The 12180-nt window shown below is 38.5% G+C and overlaps 1 protein-coding gene across 1 annotated transcript; it reads right to left on the bottom strand.

Annotated features, from left to right (window-relative positions):
* Window positions 1-2981: 2981 nt before the first annotated feature.
* Window positions 2982-10453, bottom strand: LOC308173181 (aminoacylase-1A-like). Its single transcript, XM_080548173.1, has 16 exons — window positions 10405-10453; window positions 10235-10304; window positions 9950-10068; window positions 9310-9374; window positions 9110-9214; window positions 8910-9004; window positions 8473-8549; window positions 7984-8073; window positions 7688-7744; window positions 7484-7557; window positions 7045-7094; window positions 6808-6952; window positions 6547-6615; window positions 6304-6383; window positions 5723-5783; window positions 2982-4995 (listed from the first exon to the last, which is right to left on the bottom strand). The coding sequence occupies exons 3-16, from the start codon at window positions 10065-10067 to the stop codon at window positions 4831-4833; spliced, it is 1251 nt and encodes a 416-aa protein (XP_080404299.1). The 5' UTR covers window position 10068; window positions 10235-10304; window positions 10405-10453; the 3' UTR covers window positions 2982-4830.
* Between the last annotated feature and the right edge of the window lie 1727 nt (window positions 10454-12180).

The following is a 12180-nucleotide window of genomic DNA, read 5'->3' as shown; positions in this document are numbered from 1 at the left end:
GAATTTAACTGAAAATCCAGCAGCGAAGTTGCTGCACGTGTTAAGAAGATAATATGCTTCTGTGAATGTTGGTACACCTGAAATCACAAAACAGAGAAAAGGTCTCAAAAATGTTCCCCCACTAGACTGCTGTCAATAATCTGTTTTATTTGCCATGCAAAGTACAAGTAAGCCTACAGTTCAAACTGAGGGAGCACAACTGAGAACATACAACAGTCTATACGCAGGTAAGCATGCAAGGTCTGTGAATTGACTTTCGATAGCTAATAAATTATGAAACGGATAAATGTATGTGTTTAATTTGGAGGAATTTCAGAAATAATTCAGTTAATAAAAGTGAAACGGTTAAACATTAAACGGACCTACTTTATAATTAAAAAATGATATGAAATGAAAAATATATATATATAATTAAGAAAGAGCTGTATGTGTATTCACTGTGTTATATTGATGCTCTATATCCGGTAACATGACTGCATCTACATTATAGCATACTGTATAATGTGCAATGAATGTTATAAAACACTTAAAGGGTTCTTCAAGTCAAGTAATACCGACATTTATTTGATTTGCTGCTTTTTGTCAATTTCAAATCCCTTCGTTTTCTGTAACAAGGAGGCTCATCAGATCAGATTAGATTAGACTCAACTTTATTGTCATTGACAGAGTACAAGTACAAGTACAACGAAACGCAGTTGGGCATCTAAGCAGAGCAACAGTGCAAAAGCCATAAATGTATGGACAGTGCATGGTGGTGGTATACGGTATTACAGTGAGTACATGCATATGAATATAAAAAGTCAATATATAAGCTTGAATATCAATATGATATGTACAGTAAAGATATATGTACAGTGTGATATGTACAGAGCAAGGGCAATGGATATCAATACAGTATGTACACGTCTCTTATTGAAGGATCCACTCCACTCATATCTGACCAAATATCTGTTTGATTACTGTGGCAGCTGCCTACTGTACATTACATTTTAATTACTTATTTGTATTTTCTCCCTCAGAAAAGAAGACATGGGTGGACTATTTTCTTCACAGACACCCCAACCATCACCAAGTAAGGATGTAATGTTGTGTACACCATACTGTATATAGGCCTATAGGACTGTTCTATCTCTGTAGCATACACAGCATGTGACATCTATTTGTTTAATACTGTCAACAATTTACCGGTGCTGCACATAAGATACACATTTGCAGTTCACCAGCAGCCCATCAGTCCTCATTCAGATTATGTTCTACTAAATCTGGATATCTACATTCTTCGGCATAACAAACACATTTGAGAGTGCTAAGGCATTTCATAGTCAACTGTATTACTCATTGTCACAAAATGTCAAATCTGGTGTCAGAAATAAAACTGTATTTCTGTCTGCATAGTGAAACAAACAAGATCTAAGTATGCTATGGAATAAGTACAACATTTCTTACAAAATAATTGTAAATGATGTGTCAATGGTTTTGGTGAGAAGTTCAGAGATATTTGGAACTTTAGAGCATAAATTATATCAGAGGAAAGTTCAATGAATGAATTTGATGATCTAGATTGGAAATAAGTATTGACTGACATGAAAGCAGATTCACTTCACAGGACAACGCAAGAGGAAAACCAAAGTTTTAATCTGTTTTACCTTAAATTTAACTAGAAGAAAACTACACTATTCCTCTCTTAACAAGAGCCTTTGGAACATGTGTTTGTCAACAGGTTGCAACAAACTAGACTATAGCAATACTCCAACACTGACAATGTGATTGATAATGTAGTAGTAATGTAAATAGTTTCCTTTTAAAAATGTATTCAGTAGACCAGATTGTCACTTACTCCATTTTATAGTCAATGGATAGGTCATCATCATAGGCCTATGATAAATGGCACAGTACTACACTCACTCAGGGGTGCAAACTGGTGATGGCCCAAAAAGGTGATTTCTTTTTTTTTTTGCCTGAAAACTATCAATGTGCGGCTAACCTTGGGTGGGGGGGGGGGGGGGCGATAGCGCTAGCACTAACGGTGGTCTAACAATGATGCGCGTGTAAGTAGCGGCAGCCCTGACCTTAACACCTGCATAATTACTTCGAAAACAGTTTACTGTCACAGTGTGACTGTTCTCCACACTGTCTGGAATTGTACCTAGCTGCCTGAAGCTAAAAGTTATTTCAACAGCAGCGGAGTTTAGCAGACAGGAAGATTAGTTAGCTCGCGCATCATGTGACTTGGATGAGACTTAGACCCCCGCCCCCACCCAAAATATATTTTTTGCAGATCTACACAATTCACATGGATGACCAATTCTGAGATAAAAACGGCTAATTTAGCAGAAAGGTGACAAGTTTGCACCCCTGTAATAACACTACAATCAGGTAAACATAGGGCTCTAGGTGTTACATAGGCTTAATTTTCTACTATTTTGGGAGGTACAGTAACTCTTAATTGCCTCTGACAGTGAGAGAACGCAGTTGGTTGAGAACCTGAAACAGTTTCAGCTGATCAACTCGATCAATAATGTCTTTCAAGGGCATATAACATCTGTTGCACTGGTGGCTTCCTCCTTCCCAAGCAAAAGCTTCACAAACACTGTAAATTCCTATAGATTAGGAATACAGAACCAAATTCATTGAGCACAAACATTGCTCAATGGATTTGGTTTGTATTTTTTGAGCTCTGATATGAATTTGTTCTGTACTATATAGTTAAAGTAAATGTTCACCAAAACATTAGCTCATTGGGTATTATTCAACATGTTTATGCCTATTATTTAGATGTTTAATGCTTTTCTTTTGAGTACAAAACACACTACATTCAAGACGGACCTTCACGTTTGCCCTTTGCATTCAACGATATGATGGGTTTGATATGATGGGTTTGGAGCCAGAAGAGGAGTCAGGGACTCACCCTGATGATGTCATCGATGCTCTAAAGGGCCATCTAGCAGGATATAATGGGAATCCCCAGTTAAGTGACAAAGTTCACTGTCTGGTGAGTGTTGTGTCAGCAGACTCAATCTCTCGCATGACAAATAATGTCATAAACAGGATGAAGAGTATCAGGAGGGCTGCCAGTAACCTGGGTAAGTGAGCCATTAAAAACCTTCTTACATTTCCCAGTGTTTCTGTTCTCATTGTCATAACAATAGCAACTACTTACTGATGTCATAGAATCAGTTTGTAGGTAATGCACAAAGTATACTAAAACTTAAGAGTAATTAGCCAAGAGGTGCTTTAAAGGGAGTCTTATTTGTCTAAGTGTTTGTATAACTAATGGATATTGATAACTATGGTGCACATACTGTATAGTTTCTGAATGCATTTTTAAATGGGGTTAAGGAACAACATGACTGTTAAGTGACATTTGACTGTATAAACCACGACTGTGTTGTCTAAACAATGTTTACTTTAGCCATTGAATGCATAAAGTCAAGACATACAGTAGAAAGGAGGGTTGTAGTGATAGGCCATACACCATTTGATAATTGATAGTTACACTGCGATATTTCTACTCTGTTATATTATATATATGGTTAAATTATTTTATACATTTTGTACAAGGTCTCCGTCATAGAAATAAAGTCATCTTGCAGGTGGACTTTAATTAATTAAGAAGTCTGATGAGGGGAGTCTCACTCCCAAGTATTAATGAAGGCCTTCAAATGTCTATTGTACAACTCTGCTACTAACAAGCTACTTGTATCTGTTATTTTATGGAATACTGATGTCATTAAGACTGAGGTCTTAACCTGAAAGTATGGCCAAATATGGATGTACCGATTAATTGAAACTCCAGCTGTTATGATATGTGGCATTTTTTAATTAACAGCATTTTGATCCCTCTTATGAGTAAAGCTAATCAGGGCAAGGTCTGACGTAGAACTTTATTAGAACTAGATTCTTTGAGAAATGTCTAATCGTTGTACCAGAACTTTCTCCCAGTCTTGTCTGTGCCCATCCTGTGCCTCTCTTGTCAATCAAAACATTATTTTATAGTGTGTAGGAGTATGGCCCAATCGATAACAAATCACACCGACATGGCACATTTAATCAACCAGTTTAATAAAGAAAGATTGTTATTCAAATCAGCTCTATCAAATACAAAAATCTGTATAATTTAGCAAGCATAAAAATTACTCTTAAACTAAATTATTCAAATGAATCTGTAAGGTCGTAAGCATTTAAGATATAACTGTATTTGTTATCCAAATTAATCTTCTTAGTCCTCTAGTGAAGATACCCTGATTTGTTGTTAAGACTGCTTATACATACACACAAAACACATTCTCATAATAACAATGTTGTTATAAGACTGATGCAGTGATGTGTAATGCAGCTGTATCCTGAGTTACTTTAAAAACAAAACAATGCATACAGATGGAATGGTGCCATGATTAGTTTGATTTAAGGATATCTGGATGGATTAATCTCATTCTTTGGTGCTGCTTGCAAACCCTTATGGATTATTCAAGATTAGTTCATCTGTGAGAAGTTTCAGCTCGACATGTCGTGACGTTAGAATTATAAGGTTCTATCTCCATTTTTTTCAAAATTGAGTTTTTTACATAATCTGATCCATTGCATGTGATTACCGCATGTAAAGGTGTTTATTAATGCCTGTGTGATGTTATTTTTAAAATGTTGAAATGTTTTAGTTAGTAATTAATAAAATACAAAGGTTCCATCTCACAAAACATAATGGAATGTAAAAACTTTGACGCTCAATATCTCTGAACTACCCTAAACGGAGATAGAACCTTATAATTCTGAGCTCACGATGTGCCAAAGACAGGAAAGGTAGGGTGAGTATGTGAAGCTGAGGTGTTTTGTTTAAGCCTCGCCAGGCAGGGCGGGTACATTGGCAAGTGCTGGCACCAATTTCTCATACACCTGGATGCCCTTGAGGAAGACTTGCTCATTCAGGTATTCATTATGGTCGTGCAGCAGGATTGGAGTCTGGTTCATTGGTGAAAAGCCGATGGCAGGGATGCCCACCTAGGAAGAAAACAAATGCATCACCTCCTGTAAGATGACTGAGATTTCTGTGTAAAGAGTGCAGTCACTAAACATCTTATCAATTTCAGAAGAGACGTATTTAAAAGGACTATAAAAGGATTTAAGACCCTGGTACTCGCAACACGATCACTCTGTTCTTACACCTCTACTGGCCACCATTTCTACAAGGACATAATGGTCATCAAGGACCCCAATTGAAATAAGCCAGTGGCTTTCTTGGGTTTTTATCCTGTTAGTTGACCTTGTATGTAATATGTACTTTCATGTACCTACTTCTGCAAATCTTCTAATAAAGTTTTCAATCAATCAATCAATCACTCAGCTCATTCACGGCTTCTATCTGTCTTGGGCCCCAGTGGTGGAATGAATTTCTCACCACTGTCAAGACAGCAGAGTAGACTAAAGACACATCTCTTTAGATTATACCTGGGCTCCTCCTCAGAAACTCTCCACCTCCTACCACTTACCCACTTGAACGGTACCTGAACTTTTGCATAATAATAAAAATAAATTTTAAAAATGCACTAACCAATAGTTTTTTTCCTTTGCTCTAGCATTGTGACTGCTTTTGGCACCTATTCTTATGGGAAAATTACTACATTTGCTAAATTACTCAATTGAAAAACACCTGACTGTTTGAAAAGTGAGATATTGTTTCCAGGTATATCTATATCATCTATAAGCTGCTGCTGTTGTTTTCACTCACCGCTCTAATGAAACGACTATCCGTGGCTGCAGGGAAGATCTCCTTTTCCAAAGTCATGTTCCTGAGTCAAAGACAGACATTTTAATAAAAGCTTCAATTAAAATGTTTGGAAGCAACAAGACCAAAGAGATTATGGGCCGGTTTCACAGACAAGGCGTAAGAATAATCCTAGACTAAAGCATCTTCAATGGAGATTTTACATCAAGTGTGATTCAACAATCGTGATTTAGTCCAGGACTAGGCTTAAGCCTTGTCTGTGAAACCTTCCCTATATGCAAATGAATATATACAGCTCTGGAAAAAATTAAGAGACCACTCCAAATAATTTTTCTTAAATCAGCATCTGTATGGCAGCCATTCCATTCCAGTGTCTGTTGAATTACAATACAGGCACACCTCATTCTACTTAATGAGGTAGTGATTAGGTGATCACCTGAACCGAAGGTGAAATAAAACGCTGCTGTGGTCATCACTATCCTCTTGCAATAGGACCAGCTGGATGGCAAAATCAGTGCTAGTAGTATCTAAAAAGTCATTTGAATAAAAAAAAATAAAAAAAATATTGACCATAGTGTCCTTACATTTCTTTGCAGGTTGTGCTGAAGATTTTCCACCAGGGGTCACTCTCATCAGTGGATGTCACATTCTGGTTCATGTGTTTCTGTGTAGGATGACAACAGTATAAAAAAGTATGACCAAGGCTCTTCTTTTTCCATACAGTAATGTATAAAAAGAAAATCTGTATTGATCTCTGATGTGTTTTCTAAACGCTCAATACAAAACACACAAGTGTGTCTGGAACCAGGCTGTTTACATGCACTGACCTGAGCAAACTCGTAGGTGATGTCCTCACCCGCCTCCTGACACCACTGTTTAATCTGCTCTTCAAACTCCTGACAATGAAAGAAAGAGATGTGAAATGGTGAAAGATAACATTGACATAGGGCATCATTAGATAACATTAACATAGGGCATCATTAGATAACATTGACATAGGGCATCATTAGATAACATTGACATAGGGCATCATTAGATAACATTCACTGAATACTGTAACATCACTCTTAAATAGTAGAAACACACACCTGGAGATTGACAGTGGGTGGTATTCTCAAATCAAAGCTGACATCCATCTCAGCAGGAATGACGTTGTAGGCCACGCCTCCTTTCACCATGGTCATGTTGACTGTGGTGACATCACCAAGAGTGAAGCACTCGCTGATGTTCAACCTGCAACCAACAGATTTTAAAGTTGAAGTAATTCTGGTTTAAGATGCTGCAGCTCTCTCCAGTGGCTCACCTCAGCTCTCCTCCTGTCTTACCGGTGTTTCTCCTTCTCTCTGAAATCCAGGAAGGAGTTGATGACACTACGCTGAGATGAGGGAAAGAGATACAAGCAAGTGACACGGACATCATCATCATCATCCTCCTCTTCCAACTGATCAACATTCTCGTATGCCATTTTCAGCCATGCTTAAAGGTAGACTCTGGGATATGATGTCACAGCAACATTTAACCCAGATATTTGGAGTATGTAAAGGTGTGAACAATGGTAAACACTCATTAGACGTCGACGCATGCGCACCGTCGTGATATGTGTGCTGGAGTTGATCGTCGCCTCTCGTTTCTTGATCATCACCGTTTTGAAATTATCTTTGGTAGCGTTTCCCCGCTCTTTTCCCATTGACGTCATATTCCAGAGTCTCCCTTTAAGAACTGTATTTATTGAAAATAGTTTCTGCCGTAAATAAAGAACATTACCAGCTTCTCAGCAGCCGTGTTCTCCACAAACCTGGAGCCATGTCCAGGACTCCCTGGGCAGTGAACTGTTATCCCTGAGAGGAGGAGAGAGACAGTTACGGCAGAGTGAAAGATGTTACTGTGTGTGTGCTGGGTGTGCGAGTGTTGTGATCATCCTTCAGTGTCCCAGCTAGAACCAGACTCTCTGACAGGGCCAATACTCACACCAAGGGTTCCTCTCGCCATAGAACACAGTGAAGGCCTCTCCAGGGTTGGCAAGACCTATAACCACATATACATATATGTACACAGTACATAGACAGAAGGTTACTATGGTCAGACGGCTAAAGGGACCTAGGGAAGTATGAATTTCAGTGCTGAATATTGTCTCTGTGATTAACTGTGAATGGCCAAAGGTGAGTTTCAGGGCAGGTGGCATACAATAGTAGCAAATCACAGCTATGATTATTCAGTGCAGTCACATTCACTCAATCATTCACCTTGCAAAGCTGTATATTTACCTTCGTCAAGTGCAAAGCCAATGTTTAATTTTTTGAACTCTGGATGCTTCACAAACGTCTCCATTCCTTTTTGACCTCCAACTTCCTCATCTAAGAAGTCAAGAGAATAACATCTGAATCAATGAGCAAGATGCAAATCCAGATTTGTATCTGTGCAACTCAATACACTACTATTTTGTGTTTTAATGTCATGGGTGAAATACTGAACTCGACAAAGGAAATAAAATGTTTATACTCTTTAAACTTTAAACCACTGAACAAAAGAGTGAACTCGTTTAATGTCTCTTTCAGTTTGTGTTGTTAATCAGCACTCTTTAATCAAGGGTCAAACCAAGTCCCAAACACAATTATCAACCAATAATCAACTACTAAGACTCCTAAATAGATTAAAGATTATTAAATACAACAAAAGGAACCAATCAATTAGTCAATGATATTGTTACTGAAGACATTTTGAAGCCAGCATTAGCCAGCAACCAGAAATCCTACCAGGAACAAACATCAGGTGGACGGTGCGATTCAACTTCCTTCCCTCTGCTTTCAGTCTTCGGATGGCCTGGATATACCTATGGAAGGCAAACAGCAGAATGTATTCTGAGTCACACACCTTGTGGAGTATTCTGGAACATTGTTGGGTGAAGGGTGGCAGTGAGAAAAAATGTCTTTCTTCTAGCACGACGACGGCCAATGGCCCCAGGCCTGAGGATAGATTTTGAGATACTTTTTTCTGCTATGACTGGTGGATTAATGATTCCCTTACTTAGTCACATGTATTTGTTGTAAGTCGCTTTGGATATAGGTGTCTGCTAAATGCCAAAAATGTAATGTAAATGCTGTGAATGAGTAGACAAGCATACATGAACGACACAATGACTGATCAGCAGAACTGTCTGTAAGGTTGACAAATCCAAGCAGGCCACACTCACTGTATGGTGACACACTTCATGTCCTGTGTTCCTCGAGCATAAATGTTTCCCTCTGCGTCTTTGACAGCAGCAAACGCATCATACTTCCAGTGTTCCTAGAATGAGAGAAATTAACACAAGTTAATTGTGGAGTCTTTCCAGTCACTGGTAATAAAGATGACAGAGGATTCTAAGACTTGTGAGTGGGACTGTCACTGCACCTGGTAAACAGGCACAACATCTGTGTGGGAGTTCAGCAGGATGGACTTCAGAGCAGGGTTCATCCCCTGCCATGTCATGATGGACACAACTTTGCCAGGGCAAACCTTTGGACAAGTAAGAGGAAAACAAATGCACAGGAGTTGGTATGACTATATTCTGTAAGATGAATTTCATGCCAAAGGGATGAGCACATAAACACCTCAATTTTTTTCATCGGCAGCCCAAGCTCCTCTGCTATGCTGTCCAGGAAGCGCAGAGCAGCGTCTACAAAGATATGAACACAACCAAAGGGCCAATAATGATGTCATACATACTGATACTGTTCTATAGACTAGAACCATTACAGACCAGGTTATTTTACCATCCAAGTTTAATGAATTAAATAAACTGTTTTAAATACAGTATATTTAAGGTGTCAAATGCAACAAAGATACTCTGAGTTGGCAATCCAACTTCTATAGAGCATTTACTGAACTTAGTGTCCTGTCATTCATGTATGCCATATTAGTTCAGCTTTATTTGACTTATTTAGACTACTCCTACATTAGAAGGCTTAAAATGTCTTTCATTGATAAGAGGTGGACCTAAGCCTCCTTCCACATCTTGAGCTTGGCATGCTAGACTGGTGGACCCTGGTTGATACAGCAGGTGAGAAACATTAGTGACATAATATGTGTCAGGTGTCGGATCCGTTTTGTGCTTTGCTGTTAACTTGTATTGTGAAATAAACGTATACAACGTGCATTAGACAGATGTAGGATGTAACCAAAGACTAAATATGAAATTGATAATACAAGAAGCACGCCAGTGTAAAAGGATAAAGCTTCACATGGATGTACCATAGTCAGGCTCTGGGTGGACAGTCTTCAGACGGAGGTACTCTCTGAACAGACTCACAGAGGGGTCTTCTCCCGCAGAGAGACCACCTCCACCTGGGCCATCCGCATCAGGCAACATGCTGGGGAGTACAGAGCAGGGAACATTACACGCAATGTTTAAATATAGTTTTGGGGAGTAGAATACGTGTGTGCGTGTGTGTGTGTGTGTGTGCGTGTGCGTGTGTGTGTGTGTGTGTGTGTGTGTGTGTGTGTGTGTGTGACAGATAAATGGTGAAATCAACCAACCTCCGTAGATTGAGTGTAGCAGCTATAGCGTCCCTCGGTTGGCTAGCTATGCTAAACTAGCACATAACACCTGCGAAGAATGATTATTGGTATTATTATCTCTGAAGGTCACACAGCGGCAGGTCATATGTTTAGGAGAATGACAGGTGAACAGATGTCGAGCTACTTACCGTGTCAGATCCCTCACGTCTGTAGGTTTAAAGTTCAATTGGGTCCATTTGATTACGATGAACCCGGCGACGGCCAGACACGTGTCTTGGATACACTGGGAGGGGCGGAGCGGCCTGATCAACACGCAGAGAAATCTACTGTGTGTAGGCATATATATATATATATAGGCATATACATATATATATGTATATATGTAATAATATGTATGTAGTCGTATGTAGGCCTACAGTATATATGTAGTAGTATGTAGGCCTACAGTATATATGTAGTAGTATGTAGGCCTACAGTATGTATGTAGTAGTACGTAGGCCTACAGTATGTATGTAGTAGTATGTAGGCCTACAGTATGTATGTAGTAGTATGTAGGCCTACAGTATATATGTAGTAGTATGTAGGCCTACAGTATATATGTAGTAGTATGTAGGCCTACAGTATGTATGTAGTAGTATGTAGGCCTACAGTATATATGTAGTAGTATGTAGGCCTACAGTATATATGTAGTAGTATGTGTACAGTATATATGTAGTAGTACGTAGGCCTACAGTATGTATGTAGTAGTATGTAGGCCTACAGTATATATGTAGTAGTATGTGTACAGTATATATGTAGTAGTATGTGTACAGTATATATGTATTAGTACGTAGGCCTACAGTATATATGTAGTAGTATGTAGGCCTACAGTATATATATGTAGTAGTATGTAGGCCTACAGTATATATGTAGTAGTATGTAGGCATACAGTATGTATGTAGTAGTATGTAGGCCTACAGTATATATGTAGTAGTATGTAGGCCTACAGTATATATGTAGTAGTATGTAGGCATACAGTATGTATGTAGTAGTATGTAGGCCTACAGTATATATGTAGTAGTATGTAGGCCTACAGTATGTATGTAGTAGTATGTAGGCCTACAGTATATATGTAGTAGTTTGTAGGCCTACAGTATATATGTAGTAGTATGTAGGCCTACAGTATATATGTAGTAGTATGTAGGCTTACAGTATATATGTAGTAGTATGTAGGCCTACAGTATATATGTAGTAGTATGTAGGCCTACAGTATATATGTAGTAGTATGTAGGCTTACAGTATATATGTAGTAGTATGTAGGCCTACAGTATATATGTAGTAGTATGTAGGCCTACAGTATGTATGTAGTAGTATGTAGGACTACAGTATATATGTAGTAGTATGTAGGCCTACAGTATGTATGTAGTAGTATGTAGGCCTACAGTTTGATGTAGTAGTATGTAGGCCTACAGTTTGATGTAGTAGTATGTAGGCCTACAGTATGTATGTAGTAGTATGTAGGCCTACAGTATGTATGTAGTAGTATGTAGGCCTACAGTATATATGTAGTAGTATGTAGGTCTACAGTATATATGTAGTAGTATGTAGGTCTACAGTATATATGTAGTAGTATGTAGGCCTACAGTATATATGTAGTAGTACGTAGGCCTACAGTATGTATGTAGTAGTATGTAGGCCTACAGTATGTATGTAGTAGTACGTAGGCCTACAGTATATATGTAGTAGTACGTAGGCCTACAGTATGTATGTAGTAGTATGTAGGCCTACAGTATATATGTAGTAGTACGTAGACCTACAGTATATATGTAGTAGTATGTAGGCCTACAGTATGTATGTAGTAGTATGTAGGCCTACAGTATATATGTAGTAGTACGTAGGCCTACAGTATGTATGTAGTAGTATGTAGGCCTACAGTATATATGTAGTAGTATGTAGGCCTACAGTATGTATGTAGTAGTATGTAG

The sequence above is a fragment of the Nansenia antarctica genome (genome assembly GCF_963989245.1).
Source record: "Nansenia antarctica genome assembly, chromosome: 18".
Lineage (NCBI taxonomy): Eukaryota > Metazoa > Chordata > Actinopteri > Argentiniformes > Microstomatidae > Nansenia > Nansenia antarctica.
This window is presented reverse-complemented; position numbering and strand designations above follow the sequence as displayed.

What these genes read in the sequence shown, in the direction of transcription:
- LOC308173181 (XM_080548173.1), bottom strand. Translation starts at nt 10,067, where the DNA reads ATGTTGCCTGATGCGGATGGCCCAGGTGGAGGTGGTCTCTCTGCGGGA. An exon ending in ACACGGCTGCTGAGAAGCTG is followed by an intron (nt 7,095 to 7,483) that starts GTAATGTTCTTT and finishes CCCTCATCTCAG; the next exon opens with CGTAGTGTCATCAACTCCTT. An exon ending in ATAGTCGTTTCATTAGAGCG is followed by an intron (nt 4,996 to 5,722) that starts GTGAGTGAAAAC and finishes TTTTCTTCCTAG; the next exon opens with GTGGGCATCCCTGCCATCGG.